The sequence below is a fragment of the Leptopilina heterotoma genome, unplaced genomic scaffold, assembly GCF_015476425.1.
Source record: "Leptopilina heterotoma isolate Lh14 unplaced genomic scaffold, ASM1547642v1 Lhet_307, whole genome shotgun sequence".
Lineage (NCBI taxonomy): Eukaryota > Metazoa > Arthropoda > Insecta > Hymenoptera > Figitidae > Leptopilina > Leptopilina heterotoma.
The window spans coordinates 118,825-133,708 of NW_025111010.1; the positions used below are offsets into that span (position 1 = coordinate 118,825).

At 24.3% G+C, this 14,884-nt stretch overlaps 2 protein-coding genes across 2 annotated transcripts; one reads left to right on the forward strand and one right to left on the reverse strand.

Annotated features, from left to right (window-relative positions):
* Window positions 1–68: 68 nt before the first annotated feature.
* On the forward strand, window positions 69–5,883 carry LOC122504609 (ubiquitin carboxyl-terminal hydrolase 7-like). The gene is made up of 8 exons (XM_043615789.1): window positions 69–383; window positions 583–843; window positions 964–1,082; window positions 1,151–1,442; window positions 3,986–4,104; window positions 4,207–4,525; window positions 5,055–5,165; window positions 5,266–5,883. The coding sequence occupies exons 2-7, from the start codon at window positions 801–803 to the stop codon at window positions 5,075–5,077; spliced, it is 915 nt and encodes a 304-aa protein (XP_043471724.1). The 5' UTR covers window positions 69–383; window positions 583–800; the 3' UTR covers window positions 5,078–5,165; window positions 5,266–5,883.
* An 825-nt stretch (window positions 5,884–6,708) lies between these two features.
* Window positions 6,709–10,566, reverse strand: LOC122504601. The gene is made up of 5 exons (XM_043615782.1): window positions 10,358–10,566; window positions 9,977–10,183; window positions 7,808–8,341; window positions 7,271–7,582; window positions 6,709–6,915 (listed from the first exon to the last, which is right to left on the reverse strand). Exons 1-5 carry the CDS (start codon window positions 10,436–10,438, stop codon window positions 6,754–6,756), a joined length of 1,296 nt encoding a protein of 431 aa, XP_043471717.1. The 5' UTR covers window positions 10,439–10,566; the 3' UTR covers window positions 6,709–6,753.
* Between the last annotated feature and the right edge of the window lie 4,318 nt (window positions 10,567–14,884).

Consider the following 14,884-nt stretch of genomic DNA (forward strand, 5'->3'; position numbering starts at 1 on the left):
TTAATTGGAGTAATTTTTTGCAGCGATCGTTATAAGACAAATAATTAAAAACAAAAAGTTATAGACTGAGTGTCACATCGAGAAAAACAGAAATTATTACTAAAATTTTTATTAAACGATAATGATTATATTGATAATAAAATTTGTCGATAATTAGATTTTAGTAACCAGAAATTTATTTCAATAATAATTAGTAGTATTTAATAAGGACAATAAGGAACAAAGGGCCAAAAGGCAGTGAGTGACATTGTTTACGTTGGCATTTGTACGGTTTGAAAATTAGTCATAGTAAACACACGTAAAACCTGGTCCACAATTCTACATTTATATACCACATAACAATAAAAGTGGTAAAAACGGCAAAGAAATGTTACCAAAAAAAGGTTTGTCTATTTCTTATTATCATTTTTTATTCTTTCGTTAATTATAAGTAATTATTTTGCTGATTCATGGTAATATGGTGCATTTTTATTTATTTTCTGCAAATCTTTTAGTTTTCATTTTATTTTTATTTCACTTTTATTTCAAGAAATTTATTATACATGATAAAATAAACATTTTCTTTACTTTTTGGACCAATAGATAAAAGAAAATCGAAGGCTTCTGTTCGCTATAAATTTTCCAATGTGTCAAAAATAAAAGTTGGTGGTTTTCAATGCTCGAAATCATTTTATGTACAAAATTTAGCCTGGAGGATCACTATTTAACGAAGGTTAAATAAAAATAAAAATATAAGTTTCGCACTCTCTAGTAGATATGATCAAAAAGACAAATTTTTCATTCCATTTGCTGAAGCAAAAATGCGCCTTTGCTCTCAAGAAGGAAAAAAATATATACAAAAAGGTAAATTATTAAAATGAACACAAACATTTTAGTTTTAACATTGCAGAGGTTTTTTATCTTAAAGAAAAATGGGATTTTGAATTTGTAATAAAAAATTCGAATTATTATTTCGTTTTTTAGAATTCAAACATCTTTTTAACACCGAGGAGTGTCATTGGGGATTCAGCAACTTTTTGAAATGGGAAGACGTTCTTGATCCTCACAAAGGATACATCAAAGATGATTCTGTTACAGTGGAGGCATGTGCTAGGTTTTAAAATAAACATAAATTAAATTTGTTCCACTAATCATAATCTATGAATTTTAGGTTGATTTAGAAACAGATGCACCGAACGGTGCTTCGAAAACTATTTTTCGTTACACCCTTAGCAATGTGTCGAAGATAAGTGTTGAACAATTCTCTGCTCCATTCTATCTTCAAAACTTGCCATGGGTAATCAAGGTCGTACCACGACCAGAACAAGTTAATAAAAATCAGCCAAAAAATTCACTTGGATTTTTTCTTCAATGTATTGAAGAAAGCGAATTTTGGAGTTCTTACGCTAAAGCAGATTTACGCCTTTCATCTCACAACTCGGAGCAGGATTATTTCAACAAAAGTAAGTTGCATACTCCTATTATCGTTATATTGCTTAAAACTCCTTCTTCTCTTCTTAAAATTCTTAAAATTGTTTGAAAAAATCCCTAAAACTTTAAAATTTGTGTTCAGTTTAAATCAAATTTAACAAAAAAGTTTTGCATTTCCTCTGTTTTATCAAAATAACATTATTGCTGAAATACTTAATATATTTAAATATTTTTGTAATTATGTACATATATATTAAAAATAATAAAAATTTTATACCATAAAACAGTCCATAAACAGTGTTTCTACAGGGTTGCAACAAAAATTAAATTTTATTTTTTCCTGATTTTCAGACAAAATTTTGACTTTCTCCTTTACCCTAAAGAATATTCTGATTCACTCTAAAAATTATTAGATACTAAAAAACATGTTCTATTACATTTATTTACGAATTTCTTTAATTGTAAAATTATTATTTTTTAAATAAATATTTAATCAGTATTACTTTTCCATAGGAATTGGTATTTTCAAAAATTGCAAATTGAAACCTTTTTGAAATTCAACAACTTATAAAAATATTTGTACAAAACATAAAGATGACCAAGTGATAAAATCATTATTTTATATTATAAGAATATTGTTATTGTAACTTCTTCAAAATTATTTTCATCATTTCAATTTAATTATTATTTTCTAGAATTTTTAACTACAATTCTTCTTTAATTCAATTACATTTTTAATAATGTTTAAAAAAAGTTCTATAAGGATTTTCAAATCTATTTTTTTACAATTCAATTCGACAAAATTTCAATTATTCGTAAATTTTTCAATTAAATATAGGGGAGACTGGGGCGAAAAGTTAAATTTTGCATAAATGATTTTTTTTTGCAATATAATCCGCTTAGATGCAAATATTTGTATATCAATATTGTAGGGCAACTTGTCCTCTACAACTTTCAATAAAAAAGTTCCTGATATTTTCGCAAAAAATACTTGTTTTGTCCTTTTTTGAAAATTTTGTTTTTTTTAACTTTTCGCCCCACCCTGGGGCGAAAAGTTAAATGGCTGGGGCGAAAAGTTAAATTCTATTTTTAGCCTACTAAAACTATTTTCTGATAGGTGATAAGTAGTAGGTAAGTTAAAGTATACGTAAACAAGTAATTTAGTTAATAAAAGATCTTTGTTTATTTAACAAAAGCTAGTTGTAAAGTTAAAAAATTGAAATTTCCAAAAAAAAAAAAATTTTTTTTGGTTTATTTCATGTGAACGGTCTTGTTTTTTGACAGAGTACTTGCCCAATGTTAAATAAATAATTTTTAAACAAATAAACCCAAAAAAACGAAAAATAAAAAAAATTTTTTTAATAACATGTAAAAATACATTTAACTTTTCGCCCCACCCAATATTTAACTTTTCGCCCCATGGTGCGTTTTTGGCTTTAAAAACAAATATAAAAAATCTGACTAAAGATATTTTGCAAATACCTTCAGGTATCTCTTCAGGGGACCCAAATAATGAAGTAAAAAAATCGCGGTGAGGATAAATGCAAAAAATATACTTAAAAGTTGATATTTTCTTTTTCGAAAAAATTTTCAAAAGTAGGTTGAAAAAAAACTTTCAATATAGACACCACAAAAATTAACAGAATTGCACACAACTCCGGACATGTATTTAGGGTGATAACACCCTTCTATAATTAAAATTGCAATGCTCTAACTAATTTCGTTCGAAAGATAATGAATTTTAACGGTTTTGGCAGTTTAACTTTTCGCCCCAGTCTCCCCTATATATTAGAAAATAAAAACTTCAAGTAATTTCAAAAACAATTCAATTAAACTTTTATAAAAAAATTAATTCTACAGAACTATTAGTTAAATGAATGAAAAATTCAGATTTTCAAAGATTTTAATTTGAAACTTATTTGAAAATCCGTGACAAAAAATCAAAATCACTGCTTTCCCCACCTTGGATCCTCTTGCAATTTTTTGTGAATGGCTTTTAATATTAAAATAAACAATTATCAAAAGATAAAAATTGCTTCCAAGGAGAGGGAATAATAATAATTTAGTTGAAATTTCTGGAATTTTTGGAAAATCCACGACAAAAATTTCAAATATTCTGTTTTCCCGCCATGCATCATCTTGCAAATATTTTAAATAATGACTCTTCTAATATTAAAATAAATAATTAGCAAAAGAAAAAAATGCTTCTGAGACCTGGAAATGATAATTTAGTTGAAATACCGAGATTTTAAAAAAATTATAATTATTATGTACATGGAAGGATATAAATTAAATTTATTTTCTCCGATAGGCAGGTAAGCAGATTGCTGCTGTGATAATTAAATCATTCACGCGCTCATTGCGCGCGTAGGATTTTTTGCTAGTAAAAAAACAAAAGTTTGAATGAAATTAATTTTTAATTTTTTGAACCTTCAATTTTTTAATTTGACATTTTGAATTCAAAGTTCGTAATTTCGTCTGCAATAAAAAATGTTTAAATCATACATACACATATTTTGTTATCATCATTTCCAGATTTGATAAATTATAATTTTTTGAAAATTTCAAATTTCAGAAATCGAACATTTGTTTAATAACAAGGCAAATGAAGCAGACTTTGGTGACTTTATAGATTGGCAAGTTGTATATAATCCCGAAAAAGGTTTCATTAAAAACGACTCTATATCATTGGAAGTAAGTGACTTGATTAAAACCAAAAATTTATTAATTTTCAGTGAGTGGACATTTTTTGATAATTAATACTAATTCTCTATTTGCTGTTGTTTTATTTTATAGATTCACTTAGAAGCAGATTCACCACACGGCGAATGTTATGATTCAGAACTGTATATAACAAGGTCGGAGTTCACTTTTCGCCTCAATGTGGATAATATTTCGAAAATGAAAGATTTTAAACTCTCTGCACCAGTCTTGGTTCGACAATTGCCCTGGTCGATAAAAATTATACCGCTATCAGGACAAAATAAAAATAATTCGATAGAATTTCTTGGCTTTTTTCTTCAATGCAATGAAAAAGGAGAATCCTGGAAATGTTACGCCAATGCTGAATTGCGTCTTTTATCTCACCAACCAGGACAGAAACATTACACCAGGAGTAAGTTATATTTACCGCATTTGTTGGAGAATTTTTCTGAATTCTATTTGTCAAAGTCTCCATTTGACAATACTTTTAAAAAACCTAATTTGTGTTTTACTAAATTGACCTTATAATCAAATTATATTATTAACTTTTCACTTTCATTCTTAAATTGACTTTTGATATTAATTTGTTACTTTAACCAAATATAGTTTTTTAACTGAATCTGATTTTTATCCCTAATTCTTACTAAGTGAATTAATATTTAACTAAACTTCCTTTCGGCAACATTATTTGAGCTTCAATTTCAAAATTAAATAATCCTATTTCTAAAATAATTAATTTTCTATTTTATTCTAAATTTTGTTTCATATAATAAACGAATTACTTTTTTAAATAACTAAAAAGGAATTATATAAACAACCAAATTTAAAATAGTCTAAAACGCAATTGTTATATTTATTTATTTAATCTTTTTCAAAAGTTTTAGTTAAAAATGCAGTATTTGAAATTTTTATAAACTGTCTTTAAAAATTCTTTTTTTCAGAAGTCAAACAGCAGCGAAAATAATGATTGGGGATTTAATCGTTTTATGAAGTGGCAGGATGTTCTTAATCCTATTAAAGGTTTTATTAAGGATGATTCTATAACAGTAGAGGTTTGTATCTGATTTAAATTTAAATTTATTGAAAATACCTAACTTTATTCAAATAATTTGATATTTTTAAATACTAAAATCAAAATGTGTTCAATTATAGGTTCATCTACTAGTGAAAGACGAACCTGAAAACGACTAATATATGTAATTTAATAATATAAGAATTTTACAAATACCTTCCAAAGTGAAATTAAAACAATGATTATTAGCATTGTGACATTATTACATGACACTTAAATTTTTAGAATTAAAAAAAGTAAAGCACTCAATTATTGAATGTTTTTTCTACATTTGTAAAATAATATTTTAGATATTATGTTTAAGTTTGTATTTCATTGTCAATTTAAATTGACGTTTTCCAATAATTGGGTACTTTACACTACATAGTTTCAAAAAAGTATGTAAAAGCAATTATTTTTTTTCAATTATTTTTTTTCTATTATTTAAAAAGTTTAAAAAGAAGTTATTTCAGTCTTTGACTGTTAAATTCATTCTTCATATTATTTACTTATAATAAGTATTGTTAGTTATTTCTTAAAAAAAGTATTGTTTTACATTCCAAGAATGTATTCTACACAAAAACCTTCCGTAGGTAATTGCTTTTTTGAACCATATTCTATTGAGCAATAAAATTTTGTCTACTTACATAAGTTCTGTAACGCCTAGTAAAATATAACGATACAAGAGTACAATGAATTTTTACAAAATTTAATTTGCATAAAGGATGATTTTTGAAAAAATTCTATTTTTTTATTAAATAATTTATTTCTTCAGTAAAAAACTACAAAAGAAAATATATTGTATATAATAAAGTGAAAAGGAAGATAACTAATGTTTACACTTATTTTATTTGTAAAACATTTATATAGAAAAATATAGATTTTTATTTTGTTTTTAAATTGCATGACTACAAAATAATGGTTTTATTTAAAGTTTAAATTGTGTTTGCTTTAAGTAATCCTAAAGTAACTAATTAATAGTCGTACTAACTAGAAAATATTTTAGAGAACAAAACGATTTAAGTATAAACTTTCAAATAAGGCATAAATAATAATTTACTTAACTTTTAAAATATACTTAAAATAACAATTAACATAAGAATTCAAAAAAGTGTTATAAAGTGCATTCTCGTAGATATTTAGAAATGAATAATATTTAATTTCTTTTCTACAAATAAAATTGCTTTACTTGAATTTAAATCAATTTTTTTGGCTTGGTTCTAAAATCTATTAATAAATATTTACTCATTTAATTAAAAATAAAATTTCTTTTAGGTATATAATTATAATCTATTTAGTTATTAAAAAATGTTAAATTATTACCTATTTTATTAAAAGTTTTAAAAAATTTTAATTATCAACAGTTGTAACAATACTATAATTATTCATATAAAAATGTTAAACACTATTTTAATGACTAACTTTTTAAAATATTACATTTCGTAAAAAAGTTTCACTTTATATTATTACGATTCTAAATATAAATTAAATTGCTTAGGTAGTTAATTCTAGTTTATAAAATTAATAGTAAAAGGTCACTCTAATTTTTGAGATCCAAAGCAGTTTTTATATTTTACAAAAAAAATTTCCTACAACACTTGCGTATTGACTTCAAGTTTCTTCCCTATATAATTAGTTCTAATGTCATTTTGCATTTCTTGTGGCAAATCTTTCATCGATTCTTCTATTAGTTCTTCATTTATTAAAGAATTGGTCATCAAATTATCGATGTACTTTCGCATAGCCTCGATCTATAATAAAAAGTTAAACATTAAAACATTAATTTATCGAAATTTCAAATCACTTTTGTTCTAATTAGTTGAAATTTTTGCAAGAAAAAATTAAAGATTATTTTATTTTTCATAATGTTGGGATACAAAAAGATTTTCTTTTTAATTTTAAGAAATAATATTTTTGTTAAAAAATATCCTAATTTTTTAACTTTTATTATTTAGAATTTGAAATCATCTAATTTTTGCTTAGAGTTTTATTAAATTATTATTAGAGATATTAAAAAAAACTTCTAATACCTATGTGTATTTATTTGTGAATATTTTTCGAAATATTGGCATAATGAATGAAATGATGAAAATTTCTCATACTCACCTTCTTTGTAGCTTGATTTAATTTTTTCTTTAGATCAGCATTAGTTGTGATTGCTTGACTTTCTTTAATTTTAAAACGATGTTCCTTACGATTGACATTGTGCTTTTCTCGTCTATTTTGTACTTGACAGTCTTTGCATTTATTACTTTTCGATTTTGGCACAGGTAGAAAAAAACGATTTTCACATTCTTCCCGACCAGCCATATCGCATAATTTCAAGCACACAACTTGTATCATCGCTGAGCGTAAAATTTCTATACTTGTAACGTTTTCTATAACTGGGAGTTTAGCAACACGATTTTTAGCTCTTACCTAAAAATGTAATATTATTGTTCTAAAAAAATAGAATTAAAAATAGTTAAATTAAATGTAATTCAAAGACCAATATTGTAATTTTATTTAAAATTAAATTCTGCAACAATTAAAAGAAAAGAAAATTAAAATTATCCAATTTTAAGTTTGTGGAATTTTGTTTAAGAATAATAAGAGATTCTTTTTTAATTTGAATTCTCTTTTTTCGAAAAAAATTCAACTTACTTCGACCGACATATCCCTTTTTACTAATATTCCTCTCGTGACTTTGTAGGGAACGTCTCCAACGTATCCAAAAAATACGCCATCATCTATTTCAGTCAATCCCCAATATTTGGGAAAAGTTTTGAGATCTCTTGAATTCCAATCGTTTAATAAATCTTCTTTCGTGTAAGGTCTGAAATGCGAATCTAAGCAAATTATCTTTGCTGCATTTAGAGGTTGAATTATCGGTTGATTAACTGGTTGTCTAATTGGTGTTGAAACTTGAAGACCCATAACGTGTTTGGCGATATTTACTCTTGTCTGGGACGTGGGCGATAATGCCCGTTTATAAGTAGTTCGCGCTGATTGAGAATCCATGTTACTTGGTAAATTTGTCTCATCATTTTCAATAGGTTTCAAATTTTCAATTTTAATATGAGTTTCAATATTAGGTAATTCATCGCTTGGTTCCTGCTTAATGGTACAAGTTGCAAGTGAATCCAAATTATTAAGCGCACTTTCTCCATTGGTTACAGATTTTGATACTCCAAAATTCTTTCAAGAATAAATTGATTATATTAATTGAAATTGAAATTGAAATTTTTAAAAATATTTTTAATTGAGAATTTCGATATTAATTAAATTTTTAAAAAGAATTTCTTTCAAGTTTTTAAAATTGTCATTATTAATAATTGTAATTAAAAATTGATAATTGACTTTTATTAACAGTTTTTGGAAATAATTGAATTCTTTTCAAAATTTTATTATAATTTTGTTAAAATAATCGAATTCTTTCGAATAATTCTATAAAAATTGTATTGAAAATAATTGAATTTATGTAAAGTAATTATTTATGAAAATAATTGAATTGTTTCGAAGAATTTTATTAAAACTTTTGAATATGATTGAATTCTTTAAAAATGGGGCGGATTTGATTCTGCACATTTTAACTGCATACAGAATTAACTGCATACATATATTGAATACGGTTTGACTTTATACAAATATTTATTTCATAATTTTCTAATTAAACTCTATACAGTTAAACTGTATACAGTTGAAATACTTGCGTTTGAATAAAATTTTATATGTTTGACCGTAAACAGTTCGACTTTATACTACTTAACTTTATATAATGTTTAATATTAAATTGCATACAGTTAAATTCTATACAGTAAATCAGAATGCCCTTGAAATATTATTCACTTCGAAAATTGCATACAATTAAACTGCATACTAACAAAATTAAAAAATATAAAAGTTTAATTTCATACAGTTGAATTGTATACAGCGTAACTGAATACCTGATATTTAATTTTTAATTGTACACAGTAAAGTTTTTATACTATTAAAATATTATAAAATATTGATATCAAGTTCTACACGATTTAAATTGTATACAGTAAAACCGTATACAAGACAAATTAAAAATCTAAAACTGTCGAATTCTATACGTTTTAATTGTGCACATATGGTTTGATATTAATATTTGAAAAACTATTATTGTGCACATTTAAAACGTATAGAATTCGACAGTTTTAGATTTTTAATTTGTCTTGTATACGGTTTTACTGTATACAATTTAAATCGTGTAGAACTTGATATCAATATTTTATAATATTTTAATAGTATAAAAACTTTACTGTGTACAATTAAAAATTAAATATCAGGTATTCAGTTACGCTGTATACAATTCAACTGTATGAAATTAAACTTTTATATTTTTTAATTTTGTTAGTATGCAGTTTAATTGTATGCAATTTTCGAAGTGAATAATATTTCAAGGGCATTCTGATTTACTGTATAGAATTTAACTGTATGCAATTTAATATTAAACATTATATAAAGTTAAGTAGTATAAAGTCGAACTGTTTACGGTCAAACATATAAAATTTTATTCAAACGCAAGTATTTCAACTGTATACAGTTTAACTGTATAGAGTTTAATTAGAAAATTATGAAATAAATATTTGTATAAAGTCAAACCGTATTCAATATATGTATGCAGTTAAAATGTGCAGAATCAAATCCGCCCCTTTAAAAATATGTTTAAAAATTTGTAAAAGTTCAATAGAGATTCATAATTATAATTTATTTTCTGATTATTTCTCGGTTTTATTTGAATTTTCGGCTATTTCCCAGTTAGTAAACTGGAAAAAAAAAGAGTAAACTGTAGATTTTAACACTCACCTCGAAAATTGATGGAACACTGTCCTTTTTCAAAGTGACACACTTCCTTGGTAAACTGACTTCACATCCATCTCTTAAAACTTCAATTAATTCACGTTGAAAGCAACTTTCGGCAAAATGTTGATTACACACAAATAAATTACTCCGATGAGATCTTCCTCTTTTGATGTTATTTCCAATTGCACTCCACCATTTATTTCTATTTTCCTGTGATATCAAATTAAAAGACGATATAACCAAAACAAAGTAGATTAAATTTAGAAAATTTTACAATATTGAGAAAACAACTCAAAATTATAATTAAAAAATATAATATATACTATATACAAAATAAAATTGCAATTTTGAATTCTAACCTTTAATGAATTTTAGACGACATACCTCATCGGTCGGAAATTTAAAAAGTTGACGACGATTTTCTGTACTGGTTGTGCAACCACAAATACAGCAAGTTCGTGGCATTTTTGGGTAATATTTTTTAGGAATAGAATTTTTAAATTATATTTAAATAAAACTTTAAAATAATATTATCATATATTATCATGTACAATTGTACATAATTGTACACACAAGCAAGGTTGTGTGACAAGAGTGGCAAGGTTGGACGATTGGAGCATAAACAGGGTTGGGAATTGATTTCAATGAACAATTAAATTACAAGCCATAAATATTAAATTTAAATATGAAGAAGAAAAAGAAGAAGTAAATTTCGTCCTCGAATTAATATTACAACATCTTTAATTCAATAACACAATATTATTTGAACAATAATATAAATATAATAATTCAGTACAATGTACTGAAAAATTATACTGTATAACAAAAAGAAAAAACGAAAAAATACAAAAATTTGCAAAGAAAAAAAACAGGAACATTATTTTTACCACAAAAACGTTGTATGGTTAAAAATGATTATTTCATCAACTACATCAAATACTAATATATATGATATTCACAAGAAATATGAAACTAAACACTTTTTTTTAAAGTAACTAACAATAATAATAGCACCATGTTTATAAGTATTTTTTAAATTTGAATAATATAAAGAATAAATTTAAATTTTCGATTTAAATTAATAAACTTCTCTTCTTCTTAATTAATAAAGAAAGTAAATTGCATACTTTTCCGACTGTTTTTGTTACAAAACTATTTTGTTTCACAACGCAAATTTGGAATTCCAATAAAAATATTTTTTCCTTCATGTTCTTACTGTAACATGAACCACTCATGATCTGCTGTATCTTTCCCTATTAGGTGAACCTTAAATGAAACACATTTTAATTTTAATTTTTAATTTTAACTTAGTATTAAAAAAAATGTCAGTTCTCTTGAACAGGGTTGCCACACAAATTCCATTTTATTTTTCACTCACATTTCTCTGATTTCCCTGAATTTTAATTTTTTTCTGACCCTTTAAGAATATTTTGATTCACTCTAAAAATTATTAGATATACATCAAGAAAATGCTTTTAATAAATATTTCTAAATATTTCTGCAATTGAATACTACTAATTTTCGACAAGAATTGTGTATGATTTTAAAAAATTTCAGATTTACACTGAAGAAAAAAAATGTATTCGATTCAAATAACCGATTAATTATCAAATAAATATTTGCTTGAATAAAATAATTTTTATTTAAATCAAATAAATTTTATTTGAATCATTAATTTCAGTATTTGAAACAATTACCATTTAATGGACAAAAATTATCATCTAATAAATAAAAATTATTTTAAACAAATACGTATATTTATTTGATAAATAATAGACAAGTAATTGTTTATTTGAATTAAATAAATTTTTGTTTCAGTGTAAAACATTCGAAAATTTAATTATTTATAAAATTGTATATGGGGCATTCTCCGTGTCACTCAAATTTTTTTTTTTGATAAAAACAATTTTTTTCGAATTCCATATAAAAATAAGTAAATACCTGTAAAAGTCGAATAAAACTCTGTGCAACGACTGACATAATTTTAAATATAATTTTATCCCTAAAGAATACCACTTTGGCATAGATGGGAAAAATTTCTTTATTTGTCAGTGATTGTAATGAAAGAAAAAAATCGAAAATCGATTACTTCGGTTTTGAGAAAAGTCACTTTTTAGACGGAATTTTAATTTATTTAATATTTTCGCTTTATTATCCTTATTTTTTATTACATATTTGAAATATTCAAGAAAAAACAAATTTTTTGCATACATTATATTATTATTTATCTTTTTTTATAACAGAGAAAAAAGTGTTTCAAAAGTCTTCTGCTTCTAAAGACGTTAAATTTAAAAAAAATTATAACTTCCTTAATTTTGATCAAATAAAAAAATTAAGAAAAACAGGTATTTACTTATTTTTTATATAGAATTCGAACAAAATTGTTTTAATCAAAAAAAAATTTTGAGTTAAAATTTCACGGAGAATGACCCTATATGCGCAACACTTCCAAAAATCACGTTAGTGAAATTCATAACGTTTATGATCAACAATAGGTACTTATTTAAAATTAAAAAATTAAAATTAAAATCTAATTTGTTGGTAATAAATGTTGTGAATTTCATCAACGTCAAAATTCAATTACTTTTTTTAATTTTTAAGTAACGTTATTCCCTAAATAAATAATTTATTAAATATTTTTTATAATATAAAAAGTTACAGAGTTCGGCAGTAACATGTAGATTAAATAACGAAAAGATTAATTAAACGAAATTATTTTGAGTTTTAAAAATTACAATTTTAATTTGCAAATTTAATCTAAGATTCTTAAACATAAAAATAGTTATCTGATAATATGCTATTTTTGTAAGAAAAATTTAGAAATTATTTTAGTTTCCATAATTTTGTATAAGGAAATTTCTTCTTAAAAGTAAATTTTTGTTAAAAAATGTTCTAATTTTTTAAGTTTTATAATTTTCAATCTGAAATAATAAATTTAATTGAGTGGAAAAAAATTTATCAATCAGCATCTTCCAAGGGATAAATTCATATTCACAATATAATAAATTTAATTCTTGCTAAGAAAACTATAGATACATTTTTAAAAATAATTGAACTGTTTCGAAGAATTTTATTAAAATTTTGGAAATTAATTAAATTCTGTCGAGGAATTTAGTTTAAATTATATTAAAAATAATTAAATTTTTGGAAAGAATTTTAGTTAAATTTTGAAAAACAATGAATTTGTTCAAACAATTTTATCAAAATGTTAAAAATAATTCATTCTTTCTAGAAATTTTATTTACAATTATAGTGAAAATAATTGAAATCTTGTAAAGAATTTTATTAAAATTTGTAAAAATTTAATTCTTTACAGAAATTTTATTCAAATTGTAGGGGAGGGTGGTCCCATACCGACCCCTCGTACCATACCGACCCCCTTATGTTTCTTGAAGATGGTACCACTAAAAAATTCGTCAGTACCATAAAAAAAAAAAAACACTTTCACAACACCATCAACAACTGGGCCACAGGTTTTATCAATGCGTTTGATTTCATTTTGAAGATTCAAGCAATATTAGATTTTAGCATTGTTTAAATTAATTTTTGACCTATACAGAATTCGAGCTAACAGTGTTTTTTGAATACAGGAACATTTTTACGAAATTAATTTTGATTGTGTATGACCTTAACTTCAACGCACAACATTCAAATTAAATTGATTCCATTGATATAAGTGATTGGCAAAACATTTTGTGAAAATAGTGGGGGTGGTCCGAAACCGACCCCCATATTTTTACATTGTAATTGTTTATTCTCTTCTTCCTTATTGTTCACATGAAGTGAGGATAGGTTTTGCATATTTACTTTTATTTTTTAGGAATTTATAAAATATTTTACTAAAAATCACAGCACTTATTACTTAACTTTAATTCTCTTTTGGTTAAATGTTTTCGACATCTTTGGAAGCAGTTAAGTACGATAACGAAAAAGAATTAATAACAAAATTCATATATATTTTACTAAAAATAGGGTGAAAATTAAAACAGGCAAAACCATTGCTGCTATTATATTGGAAATTTAGACACTGTTTAACAATTTATATTTATTATCATTTTAAAAAAGGCCGTAAAATTTATTTAAATAAAGTAATAATATTAATTCAAGTTTAACTATGTCAACATAACTTAAAGACATAAATAATCTCAGAGTAAAGTTACTAATGATTCATTTTTTTTGTTCAGAAAAAGGTCCAAAAATGTATTTAAATGAAGTCAAAATAATTTAACAGTTCATTACAGACTGTTGAATTTTATTTTAATTACTATCAGAATTTGATATCTTGATTATTCTTGAGATTTTCCCCCAAAAAATGGGGGGTCGGTTTCGGACCACCCATTTTGAAAAAGTTAAAAACGCAAATTTTCGCTTTTTCTTTAGATCTTTTATTAATGACAATCAGAAACCTCGGCAACTGTCAGAAAACATTGAAAAATAGTTCCTTATTTACTCAAAAAAATTTTGACGAAGACAAAGAAACACATTTTTGGCACATTTTTAGCCTTTGCACTTTAGGGGGTCGGTATGGGACCACCCTCCCCTAGTGAAAACAATTAAATTTCTGTGAAGAATTTTATATTTCATTATAGGTATAATTGAATTTTTGTGAAGCATTTTATATAAATTTTAGAAATTATATAATAAAAATTCAAAATTAATTAGTTAATAAGTAAATTAAAAAAATTTTTGAATATTTGTTATTTATAATCAATAAGAATATGAAAGTATCTCAAGAATTAAATTATTTAAAACAAATTCAAATTCATATTCTGTAAAGATCAATATTAGAATTAGAAAAAAATGTAAGGTCTTCTATTAAAATTCGTGGTGACTTCAAAGTTTATAAGGGGAACAAAAAAATTTCAAGAAAAGTTTAATGTATTTTTATAATATCTTCGAAGGATATCAAAA

What these genes read in the sequence shown, in the direction of transcription:
- LOC122504601 (XM_043615782.1), bottom strand. Translation starts at nt 10,438, where the DNA reads ATGCCACGAACTTGCTGTATTTGTGGTTGCACAACCAGTACAGAAAAT. An exon ending in GTGTTCCATCAATTTTCGAG is followed by an intron (nt 8,342 to 9,976) that starts GTGAGTGTTAAA and finishes TATTCTTGAAAG; the next exon opens with AATTTTGGAGTATCAAAATC. An exon ending in AAAGGGATATGTCGGTCGAA is followed by an intron (nt 7,583 to 7,807) that starts GTAAGTTGAATT and finishes TTACATTTTTAG; the next exon opens with GTAAGAGCTAAAAATCGTGT.
- LOC122504609 (XM_043615789.1), top strand. Translation starts at nt 801, where the DNA reads ATGCGCCTTTGCTCTCAAGAAGGAAAAAAATATATACAAAAAG. An exon ending in ATGATTCTGTTACAGTGGAG is followed by an intron (nt 1,083 to 1,150) that starts GCATGTGCTAGG and finishes TATGAATTTTAG; the next exon opens with GTTGATTTAGAAACAGATGC. An exon ending in ACGACTCTATATCATTGGAA is followed by an intron (nt 4,105 to 4,206) that starts GTAAGTGACTTG and finishes TTTATTTTATAG; the next exon opens with ATTCACTTAGAAGCAGATTC.